The sequence below is a fragment of the Salvia hispanica genome, chromosome 1 (genome assembly GCF_029641045.1).
Source record: "Salvia hispanica isolate PSC_SH4W2 chromosome 1, Shi_PSC_v1, whole genome shotgun sequence".
NCBI lineage: Eukaryota > Viridiplantae > Streptophyta > Magnoliopsida > Lamiales > Lamiaceae > Salvia > Salvia hispanica.
Genome location: NC_142692.1, coordinates 54,447,130 through 54,461,429, shown reverse-complemented (window position 1 = coordinate 54,461,429; position 14,300 = coordinate 54,447,130). Strand labels below are relative to the sequence as shown.

The window sequence follows — 14,300 nt, the reverse complement described above, 5'->3', positions numbered from 1 at the left end:
ATGCGAAGAATTCAGAATTTGTTTATGTTGGAACTGTCGCAATTTATTTTAAGTCCTCTTTTTGTCATTTTAATATTCATGGTATCAAATTTTTTAAAGATTGAACTATAAAAAAGTTTTCAAATTTTGATATTTGCACCTTTTAATATCTAATGTAAAAAAAATTACATTTAAGCCCCTGGACGTCTTATTATAATCAACTTATTTGTTACTTATTATAAACCCATTAACTAATTTTCAAACTCAAATAAGACATAAACAACATTAAAACTAATTAATTTCACAGTTAGTTTCATGAAATAATTAAACCCTACGTTATACGTGAGAGATACTAAGTAGTAATAAATAACGTTTGTTGGTTTGACGGCTTTTATAATTGACTAATATACCTTCTAAATTTGGACAAAAAAAAACTCCTAATATAACAAATAGTAGCATTATAGCATTAGCAGGGTATATATGTCTCTCAATTTCAAAATCTTATTGCGCTAATATTTATTTCAAAACTATTTTTTAATAATTTATGTTCAAATAGTTCTAATAGATCCAAAGATTGGTATAAATCCAAAATTCAACCAAATAAACTTTCCAAACAATTAAACTGTTATAAAAAAGGGATATTTACACCTAATAAATATCATGAAAACTTTCAAAAAGTTGGGATTTTTCCACGAATTTTGAAATTGAGAAATAATATCACGAACTTTACCCCGAGTTTATTATTTCTCATCAATAAAAAAATTCTGGTTATATTAATAGATTGAAGAACAATTTTGGAAGGTGTGTTACATGAAAAACTATTCTCAGATGGAAAAACTTGAAGCTCTTGAAGTTGTTGTCGAGAAATTACCAAAAAAAATCCGTATCATGATATTATTTGCCGGAATTTTTTCTTGGGTGGAAAATAACAAACTCGAGGTAAAGTTCGCGATATTATTTGCCAATTTCAAAGTTCGTAAGAAAAAACTCAACTTTTTAAAAGTTACATGATATTAGGTGTCAGTGTGAGTGTAATAAGTTAGTGGAAAGTGAGTTCCATTTACCAAAACGAAAAAAAAAAACAAAAACAAAGTAGATAATTTTTCGCGGACGAACCGAACTGGAAGATGTGGAAAACATTTCCTAGACGGGGGGAGTATCATTTACTAGTGGATTTTTGGTATTCATCAGCAGAATTTTCCATCGTTAAAATGCAAAATCTTTGTAGTGATATAAATATATGCAACAATAAAATCATAGGTATCCATATATCAATGTAGCAATGAGAGTGTTGATCTCTACAAGGAGCGGACAAAGAAGATTCATGATGCAGCCATCAAACCTCGTCGATTCCATGAAGGACAGTTGGCCATATTGTACAATTCTCGGTTGAAGTTTTTCCCGGGAAAACTCAAGTCGAGATGGTGGGGTTCGTTTGTTGTGCACAAAGTGTATCCTTATGGTGCAGTGGATATTCGTGATCCTAAGTCCAATGATGTATAGAAGGTGAATGGTCAGAGGTTGAAGGTTTATCTAGGCGGTGACCTGTTGAAGGAAGAAAGGGAGGCGGTCGCACTACAAGATTCACAAGTGTAAACCCAAGGATGAAGAAGGTCGAGCTAACGACTATAAACAAAGGCGTTGATTGGGAGGCAACCCAATTTTTTATTTATTTTTCTTTATTTTTATTTTCATATGTTGGAGGTTTTGTTTGCTCAATTCTTTCCTCTAGCATTCATTTTGAATTGAGTGATCCTTTATGTTTTGTTTTGTGTTGTTTTGTTTTGTTTTGTAGGAGCACATTGGAGCTTATGAGAGAGCACACCTACAAATTGACGATACACCCGCCCATATGCTACGGATTTCATGCCAAGTTTGGGGGAGTCTTCTATCTCTTTACTTTTTATGTTCTTCTTTGCTTGCATTGAGGACAATGAAGCATTCAAGTTTGGGGAGGTTGTTTGAGTTTGAACGAATTTTATGCACGATGCATGTTTTCTTGAGTGTATTGTATGCTAAAGGTGTTTTGAATCTATGTAATTGACGGGTGCATGCTTTATCTTCGGCTTTCTGGTTGGAAAATCTTGCTTGATTTTACTTGATCTTTGAAGCTTAGGATGGATGGAATTTGTGCATTGATTTATTTGAAAGAGCATTTTGTGACTACAACCGATTTCTTGAGTTGAGGAGAGTATGAAAGTCATATGTCTTGTGGAAATTATCTTGGATCGCTTTGCTTTATTGAGTTGTGTGCTTGCATTCATATGTGTTAATGATAAGGGGTGATAAGGCACTAGGATGAACTTCATGACCAAATGATCACATGCCTAGTCCAACAAATGATCCCCTAGAAGCCACTTTGAGCTTAATTCCCATTGTTTTGTGCAAACACTTAGCCAATAACTTCGCTACTAAAATAAGCCTCATTTTAGCCTCATCAATAAACCTTACTACTATTTGGGTGCTACATACAAGTTTGAGCTTTGTTGATTGTGTTGTGAGTGTTGGGTGGTGTTCTATCAAAGTTTAGAGAGTTTTCAGATTTGATATAAGGTTTAAGTGTTGAGAATAAAGTTCTTTGTAAGGAAAAAGACGGCCTTCAAATTGTAAAAGTCGAGGCCTTTGAAAAAAAAAGAGAAAATAAAAAAATGAAATAAAGTTAGAACTTCTCTTGTTTGTAAAGATGTAATCTTGTCTAGAAAAGATCTTAAGTTTGGGGGAGTGAAAGTGTGGGTTGTAAAATGTATAGTGTTTGGTTCTTTGCAAGGAAGTTGTAGGAGTGAAGAATTTGACACTCAAATATGTAGTTTTTGAGCTACTATCCATATTCATTCTACCTCATCCATAGCCCCATTACAACCTTTGAATAAAGACCTTGGACTTTATTGTTAATGCATTATCGGTGTTTTGTAAATGGCTTGGTAGAGTTAAAGATGTTTGATTTGAAATCCAAAATTTTGACTGGAGATGTTTGGGGGTTTAGATTTTGTCATTCATGTCCTTGCTTGATTCGCTTCTATGAAAACTTTTGAAAAACTTTTGTGAGTTAAGCTATAAAATGTTGTGCTTTAAGTGATCTTGCTCGAGGACGAGCAAGCAAATAAGTTTGGGGGTATTTGATGCGAATCAAATTGTACATTTTTATTCCTATAACTCTACATGATTTATATAGTTTGATGCTTGCAAAAGTATATTTTATGGTGTAGGAAGAGGAATTAATGGTGAAACGAAACATGGAATGAAGCTTGGATATCATTGAAAAAGTCGTGCAAAATGTCCAATTTGACAGATTGTCCAAGTTGAAGAACTGCCCAGTCTGCGTCGTGAGTCCAGCAAGCTCTCAAAATGAGGCACCCGGCCGGGTGAATTTTATGCCTAATAATACACCCGGCCGGGGACGATGTTCAGAACACGAAATTCCAGCAAGCCCTCAAAATTGGCCACCCGGCCGGGTGAATTTTATGCCCAATAGTGCACCAGCCCGGGTACGAAGACGAATTAACCTCCAAATTCAGTTTTCATATAGTTTGGAGGCGGTTTTGAAAGGGGGATTCAGACATTCTTGGACGAGAAAAAAGAGAGGAAAAGAGAGAAAGAGAGGAGGAAGAACAGAAGGAAGAAATTTCGGCCAACATTCCGACGATCCGTCTCCACATCCCAATTCCACTCATCGAGAGCATGATTCCTATGGTTTTTATTGCAAATTCCACCATGTGTTTAGGCTAAACTCTCTATGTTGCTCCAAATTGTAATTTAGGCTTTGTATGGATGTTTCTACACCTTTGAACTCATGTGTTTGTTACCAACAATGTGCTTAATGTTTATACACTATGTTTTTGGCTAATAATGTAGTGTTGTTCTTTCCTTTGCTATTGTCTATTTAACATAGATTAGGAATGTTTGATTGTTGGTATGCTTTTGAATTAGAATTGTTCAGAGGATAATTTGATATAGTGGATTAAGTAGGTGATCATAGTAGATGTTTATTTCTCCAGCGCTTCCGCAGGAGTTTATAAACATTGAAAATTGGTTCATAGGTTATGTGTTCAACTAATTGTGAACTACTCATCGTGTACATGTTCAGTGTATGTAATTAGGTTGATGTTTTAATCCCTTCGTATGTTTCGTTGTATAGGTGTAGAACAATACAAGCTTAGTGAGCAACTTGGAGTGGCGTATTTTCTCATTTGAATAGTCTTTCTTTAGTTAACTTGTAACTTTATTTTGTCAACATCTTTCAAAACCAAAAATCAAATCTTTATGCTACATCTTTTTAAGTTTGTAAGTTTTAAACAATCTTCTACCTCCCTGTGGATCGACACTTGAAATACTACTAACGAGGCTGTAATCTTGCAGTATCGTAGTATTATTAGAGTTAATTAATTAAACTTGATATCTTGTGTGAACTGAATCAGATACTCTAAAATACGCATCAACTACTCCCTCCGTTCCTTGTTAATAGAGACATTCCTTTTCGGCACGGAGTCTAAGAATAGTGTTTTAAATGGATGGTGGAAAAAGTAAGAGAGAATAAAGTAAGAGAAATGAAGAGATAATAAAGTAAAATGGAGAATTACTTTTTGCCAAAAATAGAAGTGACTCAATTAACTTGGAATTTTCCAAAATAGAAAAGTGACTCTATTAACATGGAACGAAGGGAGTATAAAGTTTATGTATTGATTTATGCAATCGAACCCTTTTATTACCCTTTTTTGGCATTAGATTTAAGAAAAGTTGTGTTAAGTGAGTTAAATAAATGAATAATAAAGTAGAAAATGAAAAAGGTAGAGAGATGAAGAGAGAGTAAAGTAAGAGAGAGTAAAGTAAGAGAAAAGAAAAGTTGTTGTTTTTTGAAAAAAAAAGAAAATTAGGATTTACTGTAATTAGGATGAATGCATCACTTTTATAGATAGCATAACGCCATTTCATGATAGTTTAGGGGTACTACTACATCCGTATGTGAAATATTGTCCAGTTTAGCTATTTTGATCCGTTCGTGAAAAGTTATTCACTTTGCTTTTTTTCTATTTTTGGTAAATTAACCTCACTTTCTGCTAACTCTTTACACTTACATTCTATTATAAAATTAATATATAAATGTGGGACCTTTTATCAACTAACTTTTTTAACTCATTTTTCTTTACATTTTTTAAAACCTTTGCCGAGTCACACTTAGACATTATTTTATGGACGGACAGAGTAATATTTTAGTTTTTACTTATACTTGCTTTGGCGAATAAATACGGAGTATAAAGTTTATCATGCATAATTTATAGCAGTAGAAAAACATACTTTTTGGTGACTAATTAATGCTTGATATTGCATTCTCTTTTTTAATTATTTTGTTTCCAAAAAAACTCATACTCCATCTGACCTCACTAGGTGAGACATTTGTTCAGCACGTGATCTAAGAAATGAAGTTTTGTTAATTATGTATAGGAGAATAAAACAAGAAAAAAATAAAATAGAGAGAAAATGAAAGATAAGAGAATAAAAGAGGAAATAACTCATTTAACTTAAGACATCCAAAAAAAATATACATCACTTAGCAAAGGACAAATGCAGTACCATTTAATGTTGAGGTATATAATTAAAACAATTCACTATGTTATGATTAATTTTCTTTTAGTTTTATTAATAAAACACTTTAATTAGATTTATTTAATAAATTTAAATTTGTGATTTATATTTATTGAATGAGTTTGGGAATTCAACCATTGACATAGCTCAGAAACACGATCTTCTTATAATTGCATCACAAATAACTGCAAAATTAAGAATAGGAGCATTATTGTTAAAATTACACTATGCACTCTGATCCACCAAGTTTAACGATCAGTCGAAAAATGCATAAATAACAGGTAAAAATATCATAACATTAGAGGCCCTAAATCAACATAACATCAAATACATTGGATTCTCATTTTGTGGCTTCAACATATTCTTCTCCGCTGCTGCGCCTCTCCCTCCTATAATATCTGTAGTAAATATACTGCAATATTATCTGTTGAAACAAGTTAAGGTAGTCACATTTTGACTTGACACGGATTTTAAGAAATTGTTTGACTTTTTTTTCTCAGTCACTTCACTAGTGAGAATGTCTCTACTATACGATTTGATCTTAACAAATAAAAACATTCGAATATTTGAGTATGAAAGCCAATAATAGGATACGAATAAGTCGAGCAATACACAGACAGCAGCATCCAGCAGCCAAGGCAAGTTGGCTTTAATTTTGCTCCAGGCTGTTGATCTCACAAGAATACTGCACCAGTTTTAGAGAGCTCTATTAGTTTTAATTAATCTCTGATTTTGGAAATTCTTTTTGAAGAGATTAGTATTAGTAATATAGTGTACCTGGCTACATAAGTAGCATTAGCAGCAAGTGCAAAGATAAACATGAGAGGATTCAATCCCTGCAAGATAAAGTTATTGCAATAAACCAGAAGCTTCATTGTAATGAATGAATTGGAGATCAGTGTAAGAAAGAACTACCTCAACGCTTCCTCGTTTGATCTGCGATTGTAAGCAAACACATTATCAAATCTGAGATAAGGAATGTTCATGCTTATAAGCAATAGTATTATTAGTATATTTTTGTTACATACATTTAGCCATATTTGAGGTAGCCTTCCACCCATGTAAATGGCAGCCATCATCCATCCTAACCACTGACCAAACACACTCTCTGATCCGTCTTCCTGTCACAAAAACAGGGCCGAGATAATCAGTGCCATGTTAAGTTTTGTTATTAGTTTGATTTGGTTGATGACCAACTTGATTCAGTCCCAATTGCAACATTTTTCTCCCACTCAATCCAAGATATACTTGCACCAATGCCTTTGTTTCTCGCGGCATGTTGAAGGATGTAGCCAGAAATGCTCCATACCCTGCCTGAGAAATAACATGGTATTTTGACAGATCAACTAATATTCTCACAATTAAATAAGAGTGGCAAGTTGAAACAAGAATCCAAACAAGACTCACAGATCTTGGAATTGGCTTAGGTTTGCTGACTGCATTCCTTGGTGGAACGGTATGAGCTTCGTCGTCTGAAGAGGAGTCGTTGTCCAATCCGACAGCAGAAGGACCACTCTTGATGGGCCAAAGATAAGAACGCAAACCTATAGGCGGAGTGCTGCTTCCAGCCATTGATCTTGCAGAGCTGCAGAATATTCGAATTCACACGTTTTGTGATGCCAATTAATATTAATGAATCGATGAACTTATACAATTATATTAAGTATCTCACGTACGTGTAGTAATAAGGTTCTCTACGAGTCGATACTAATCTGCTGGTGGAGCCATTGGGTATTGGAATGGAGGAATCAGTATTGGGTGTTGGTCTTAGAGCTTTCTTCAGCTCTTCATCAACCTAATATCAATGATACTCAACTCAGTTTATTTATTAACAAAAGAAAAAAAAAATAATACTCATCCCCGTCCCTGAAAAGTATGAACTTTCTAATTTTGGAATAGTTAAACATCACATTATCCTTACACGGCATTTTTTTACAACTTGTACCATTACACTACACAACTAATGATGTTGGAGCCCACTCTCCACTAACACCATTTGCAAAACTCTTTATCTCTCTCTTTTACTTTATCGACTATACGATTAAAATTTATGCCGAACCAAATGTTCATACTTTTCAGGTAGTAAAAAAGAAATAAAACCTCTTGCTCTGATTCTTTAGGTTTCAGATTTCGCCACCTGCGATAATAGTCATAGTAGAAGCTCTGAAGAACTAGGACCACTGTGCTCACTGTATACAGCTGACAAATACAAATATAATTTCAATAATTAATTTTTGACAAATACAAATACAAATATCAATATTGGACTTACCACCGCTGTGTAGAACTGGGTTGGTAACTGCACCGCCCAAAACAGGAGAAATTAAATCAATCAACAAACCACAAATTATTAAACAAATCCAAAATTGAAGACTCACCGTCGCAGGTTCGAGAAGGCAGCCCATCAAATTGAATATGTCGCTGATAAAAAAATTGAACAACAAATGATTTGAATTTAGTAGAACAGAATAAATGTGTGTAGTAGTATTAGTAGTAATGGCAATACCCGAGAATCCAAGTGAGGAGGAAGAAGATGGAGATTCCATGGCCGGATTTGGTTCTGAAATTGGTGATGATTTGAGGAATTTCAGCAACTCCCCAGCAGATGAGGCTGATGAGGCCGAAACCGAAAGAAATCTCATCGCGAATGTTGCAGAGGCAGTCTTTGAAATACGTGTCCACCCACCCGATGATGCATGCCTTCTCCTCCTCCACGCAATACGACGACGGATTCTGCGCTGCAACTCTCATCTTTTTCTCTCGCTCTCTGCAACTTTACAATCAGCAACTTCTTCTTAATTAAGGGCTATTCAATTCAAGAGTTGTGACAAAATTAAGTAAGATTGAAAATTTGAATTAAATAAAAAGGTAGAGGCTGACCACCTTGGGATTGTAATATATATGAAATGGGAAAACATTTATTTATTTCTGAGATGGGATATCCGTTTCATCAATGAAATGGTAGGTATTGAGTATATTCGAGTCCTATTTTGAGACACGTATTCCGTCGGTTCCTTTATCATTGAGTCATTTGGTGATGTTCGATTTTCAAGATAAAATAATACTAAAATACAATTTAAATTGAGTTGTGAGATTATTTTAATTATAGAGAGTTAGCTATAATTAATTATCTCATGATTATCTATCTAGGATTGAATTGTGAGGTTGAATTTCATGAATCAAACACACTACAAATTTAATCTCGGATACAATCTTGCAAACCGAATACCCCTTTTTATATATATACTTCATGACTTCACACTCAAGAAGTATAATTCTTAAGGGCTATTTAATTCCAGAGTTGTGCAAAAATGTGGTAAGACTGAAAATCTGAATTAAATAAAAAGATATGAGGCTGATCATCTTGGAATTGTATACACCCTTTCCATCTTACTATGAAGTATTTATTTTTATGCGATGTTATTTTATGAGTTAAAAAAATAAAGCAAGAGAGCTGAAAAAAATAAAAATAATGATATTTTAATTTTAGAAAACATTATATTTTTTAATGGAACAAAAAAAAGTTTTATTCCTAATAAAATAGAGGGAGTATATGATGTGGAAAATATTTATTTCTTTCTGGGATATCCGTTTTATCAAAGAAATGGTAAGTATGGTATATTCGAGTCCTATACTGAGACAAGACACAAGTACTAGAAGTGAGAATGCCCAAAGTGTTTTGGAATTTTGTTTCTGCCACCCTAGCATGTGTTTAAATTTTTAAATTGATAATGAAAGAAAATGTAGGGCTAATTTGCGAATATGGATATGAAATTAACTGTATTGACGAATTGGGAGGACTATAACGTCCAAATTCAGATAGGAAATGAGTTTAACTTCATCAAGTGAATGTGGTCGTGAAATCGGCCGAATTCAACCGCCAAAACTGGAATGTATCATTCTGTCACGAATCTCCGTGCTCTGTGTATACACTATACTATAGTACACTAGTATTTTACACTCCCTCCTTAAAGTATAAACTTTGTCCCTAGAAACTAGTATGAACTCTCTTCTCTAACTTTAGAAACATTTATGGAGTCCGTCCTTTTTAGTTCATCATACATAAATAGTTCATATCCATTTATGAAAATATTTATGAAGTATTTCCTTCATTTCATAGTAGTTAAGTCATTTTTATCGTTATGAGATTACATAGTAGTACAATCATTTCCTTTTTTTTAGTAAAAAGTACTTCCTCCATCATATAAAAGATATCTCATTTTCCTTTTCAGTTTGTCCTACTGAATATGTTACATTTTCATTTTTAGAAAAATTTTACTCTCACAATAATATAAATATTATATTTTCGCTTCTCATCTAACACACAAAACAAAAATCTCTTAAAACTACGTGCCGTCCCACAAGTGTGACATCTTTTGTGGTACAAGGGGTGTAATACATTTTCCCACTCTTATTTTTCCATCTATCTTACTTTAATGTCTCTGTTCTTTCTCCTATTTTATTAGTATCTTTTTATTTACTACATTACACACATTTTTCTTAATTTTCGTGCCCAAAAAAATGTCCCCACTACTAAGGAAGAAAGAGAGTATTTATTTATGGGCTCCACTATTTACTACAATATTTGAAACACTTTTCTCCTTCTCTTTTATTTTATCAGTTACGCGTTAAAATTCGTGTTATCCCATTAGTTTATTTTTATGAGAAGGAGAAGTAATAATTATGTGCAGTATGAGTTAATGATTATGAGGTCCACTTACTAAAAATAATAAAAATGAAATTGAACATTTATTAAAATCCATTCGTATTAAAGATATCAAACATTTATTAGGGACCGACCGAAATATTAATTAAGTTGAAATGATTATAGGCCACATTAAAATCGGATAGCATCACTGTTGTGAATTTGCATGCATTTGTATGGTCGAATTTTGTACTGTTTTAAGGCTATTATTTGGTCCGTTTTGAGTTTTAAAGTTGTATTATATGTCCTTAAATTGTACTCCTTTCGTCCCACTTAAGATGACACGTTTTCCTTTTTAGTTTGTCCCAACTAAGATGACATATTTCCTTTTTTGTAAATTTTCTCTCTCCAATTAATATACTCAACCACTTTTTTCACCCCTATTAAAATATTCATCTTTCTTTCTCTCTCTATTTTAATACTTTCGCCCACCCTTTCTCTCTTCAATTATATACATTAATCAATAACTCCTAATATCTCGTGCCGGCTAAGGAATGTGTCATCTTAGCAGGAACGGAGGGAGTGTATTTTATCTATTTTAGTTTTTTGACGTGTTTTGTGAAAAATGTGCAAATTAGAGCCTAAAAAGATAGCTAAAAGTCAAAGTTGGAAATCTAGAACATTCGAGAGGTCCAGCAGTCCGCTGCAACACAGCCAGCTATCGTTGGCCACCAACGACTGCTGAACAGGTAACGGTCCGCTTCAGGAAAGTTGAGCTTAAAAAGAGGAACACGCCCAGCGACCGATGCGGTGTGCGCAACGACCGCTCCAGGAGATCCAGTAGCTACAGACGCGATGATCGCCAGCGACCGCTGAAACAGGAGCAGCGACCGCGGATCAAGAGACATAAGCTATGGAACAAAACACAGCGACTGCTGGACAAAATGCACAAATTTGACCTACTTTCTTCCCAAGATTTACAATACTGTGCTGAATATTTTCCATAATTATGGGACACGAATTGAAAGCTATAAATATCCCCTCAAGCTTCATCAATAAGGATTCTTTGTTGCATAATTCCAGAGCAAGAATATTTTGAGAATTCTTCTATTGTTTATCAAGTTCAATGTGTTTGAAGAAGAATTCAAGAGAAGATCAAAGCTACAAAGATTCTCCCTTTGGGTTTTATCAATTTAGTTCTTATGTTTTCTTTGTTTTCCCTACAAACTATGTTTTTAGATTATTCTATCATGTGTAACTAAACTTATAGAATTCTAGGGATGTGTTAGTAGCTACTTTGGTTATACAGTTCCTATTTATTTAATATCCGTTTTGTTCATTACTTTGCTTCTATTCGAAGTGTGGATAATTGCTTCACGTTTGAGTGACACATCCTGTGATGATTTATTGGCTTGCTACATAATCATGAGAGGAGGTTGGCGAGCTAGAAGAGCTTAGTTGAGGTTACAATTAGCTTCCCTTAAAACGACACTGTTAATTGAGAGCGAGAACATTAAGAGTCTTAGGAGTTATTAATCTAGGATTGACAACCATAGTGTCTACAATCCACTTTGTGCCGCATGGACAATATGATAGTGACTCGTTCTAGTGAAGTATGAACTGTGTTAGGGTGTTGTAGTTGGAATTTGTATAATCATAACTGTGAAAGCACATCCCTGGAGTTCTCTTATCAAATTTGGTTTCTCTTTGTGTTTTATCTGCATTAGTATTTCCTTTGTTTTTACAAGTTTTTTTTTCAAAATTTTTAAAACCTTTTGTTTTTTCAAATAGTAGAAGAAGTCTAGTAGAAGATAGCCACCCCCTACAACGGGCCACCACCGCCAGCTATCCCCTACAACGGTCCTGCACCACCAACCACCCCCTCCCACGGTCCACCAGCCTCCCCTACCGATCTAGCTCAAGCCCTCCCCCCCATCGTGTATTATGACTTTGAGAGGTAGATTCTTGTTATTTTGCTGCTTGGGATTTTAGATTTAATCTAAGTATGTTGTCCCTCAATTTTATTATTTTTTTTTTATTGGGTAGGAGGTTGTGGTTGTTTGTTTGGGTTGAAGGCTGTGGTTTTTAGTTGGGTTGGATGCTGTGGTTGTTTATTTGGGTTAGAGGCTGTGGTTTGATGTTGTGTTTGAGGCCGTGGTTGTTTTTGTGGGTTGGAGGCTGTGGTTTGATGATGGGTTAGAGGCTGAGGGTGTTTGTTTGAGGGTGAGTCTGTGGTTGTTGGTGTGTTTGTGTGGGTTGGAGGTTGTGTGCATTAGTAATTGCTAATTGAATGTCGTTCCTTGTGATCTGTTCTATGCAGATATTGAGATGATGCTAATTGTGTTGCTGTTAACTGATCTGTTCCATGTAGACTCCCTATGATGATTTGTTGTATGTTGCTATTACTGATATGTGTTGATTACTAAGCCACCCCTCTTGTTAGGTTAGGAGGCTTATTTGTGAGTTTATATAAGCACCAATATCTGAGGGAAAATGTTTCATAAACACCATACACTGACATTACAAAAGCCATCCATTTACATGGTTAGGAGGTTGTTTTGTTAGTTAGGTAGCCTTAGAAGCCACCCCTTACACATTTATGGTTTGGAGGTTGCCATATGGTGACAATTTTCTGAGGGATTAAGATTTTAGAAGCCACCCCTACACATGTAGGTTTAGAGGCTTTACAAAAGATGACAAAAAATAGTTGATAGCATAATCCACACCTAATCTTGAGACTTCCACACCCAACTACCAAAACATGCTTCCTACTTACTGAACATAGAAGCCTACAGCTCTACTGATACCTGAGATGTCATATGATGTGCTAACATCAATTTCTGGCTGTTGGAGGTATGCTAATGCAGCCTTCACAATATGTTCTTCAACCTCCAATGTGTTTGAAAGTATCCCCAGCCTTGATAACCTTTCTTTGTTTATGTGTGGAGTTTTGTAGCCATTTCCCCCTTCCACCTTTAAAATCTCTGTTAAACAACCTTGAAGAGTCAGAAAAACATTGTTGAGTGTTTGTGCACTAAGTTCTTCAACAGAGCTTTGCACATTACTCAACAAGTCATCCACTCCCCTAGCCAATTTGTCATCTTGTATAGACTGGATGGCTCTGAAAAAACCAAAGTCCAACACATAACAATCAAGGGAATTAGCTGGTTGGCAAATGATATGGAATTTGAACCCATCTGTGTTTGCAACTGACTGAAATTCTACATCATTATGCATGATGTGAGGTCTGGCATTGTCTTGTTGAATGAATATCTCCTTGCTCATGTTATCTGGCCATTTAGCCTTGATTGCTGGTATGATCTGCATCATTGTTGCTTGTGTGAGGTCTGGAGTATGATTTGTTACAGTTGGAATAAAAAATTGGAACAAAAACCAGTGTACCTTTTGAATAAAGCATTCTCTCATGACTGCCTTGTTCACTGATTGAAGGGGCTTTGTCTCCAAGGTGCCTCTTGGTCTGTTCTTGGATTTTGTCTTTGTTGGCTCTTTTTTTGTGAATGGAAAAAAGATGCCTATTTTTCCATCAAATATGACATCTCCATCTTCTCCAAAGTATGGTCTACACACATCACACATAAACATCACCTTTGTGATGAACCGCTTTGACTTACATGACCTATATGGTTCCTCCTCATCTGGTAGCAGGTAGTATCTATCCGTAGGCTTAGTCATGAAAAACTATTTTTCAACAATGTGCGCTACATTGTACATTGTGTGGTATTTGGGCATACCATTGTGTACCACATGCTGAACATGAGTGAGACCCCATATAATTCATGCTAACTTGTTTGAAGCAGTAAGTAGGGGCTTCACAGCATTTATGTGTGGCCTCAGATCTCCTGCTTTCACCATCCTGCCTACTGTACTCTTACTTAAATCAAGTTTGACAGCCATCTTGCGGATGGTAGATCTTTCAAGGAATGAAAGAGTTCTTACCCTATTTTCATCAAGCTGAATTTCATCCTTGCGCTTGAAGCCTTTAACACGATCTTTTATGCTCACAGGTACTCCACTCTGGATTTGTTTGCTGGCCTCTGCGCAGATTCTATGTATTGTCTTCCTGCTCACTCCAAAT

The 14,300-nt window shown here is 35.0% G+C and overlaps 2 protein-coding genes across 2 annotated transcripts; both read right to left on the bottom strand.

The window, feature by feature from the left end:
* Positions 1-5,806: 5,806 nt before the first annotated feature.
* On the bottom strand, positions 5,807-8,457 carry LOC125219449 (vacuolar histidine transporter YPQ3-like). Its single transcript, XM_048121423.2, has 13 exons — positions 8,443-8,457; positions 8,066-8,332; positions 7,938-7,980; positions 7,832-7,858; positions 7,660-7,758; positions 7,236-7,354; positions 6,967-7,144; positions 6,757-6,873; positions 6,588-6,680; positions 6,475-6,495; positions 6,337-6,395; positions 6,154-6,244; positions 5,807-5,983 (listed from the first exon to the last, which is right to left on the bottom strand). The coding sequence occupies exons 2-13, from the start codon at positions 8,308-8,310 to the stop codon at positions 5,900-5,902; spliced, it is 1,176 nt and encodes a 391-aa protein (XP_047977380.1). The 5' UTR covers positions 8,311-8,332; positions 8,443-8,457; the 3' UTR covers positions 5,807-5,899.
* Positions 8,458-12,976: 4,519 nt separating this feature from the next.
* On the bottom strand, positions 12,977-13,801 carry LOC148934161 (uncharacterized). Its single transcript, XM_089062215.1, has 2 exons — positions 13,607-13,801; positions 12,977-13,525 (listed from the first exon to the last, which is right to left on the bottom strand). Exons 1-2 carry the CDS (start codon positions 13,799-13,801, stop codon positions 12,977-12,979), a joined length of 744 nt encoding a protein of 247 aa, XP_088918341.1.
* Positions 13,802-14,300: the final 499 nt, after the last annotated feature.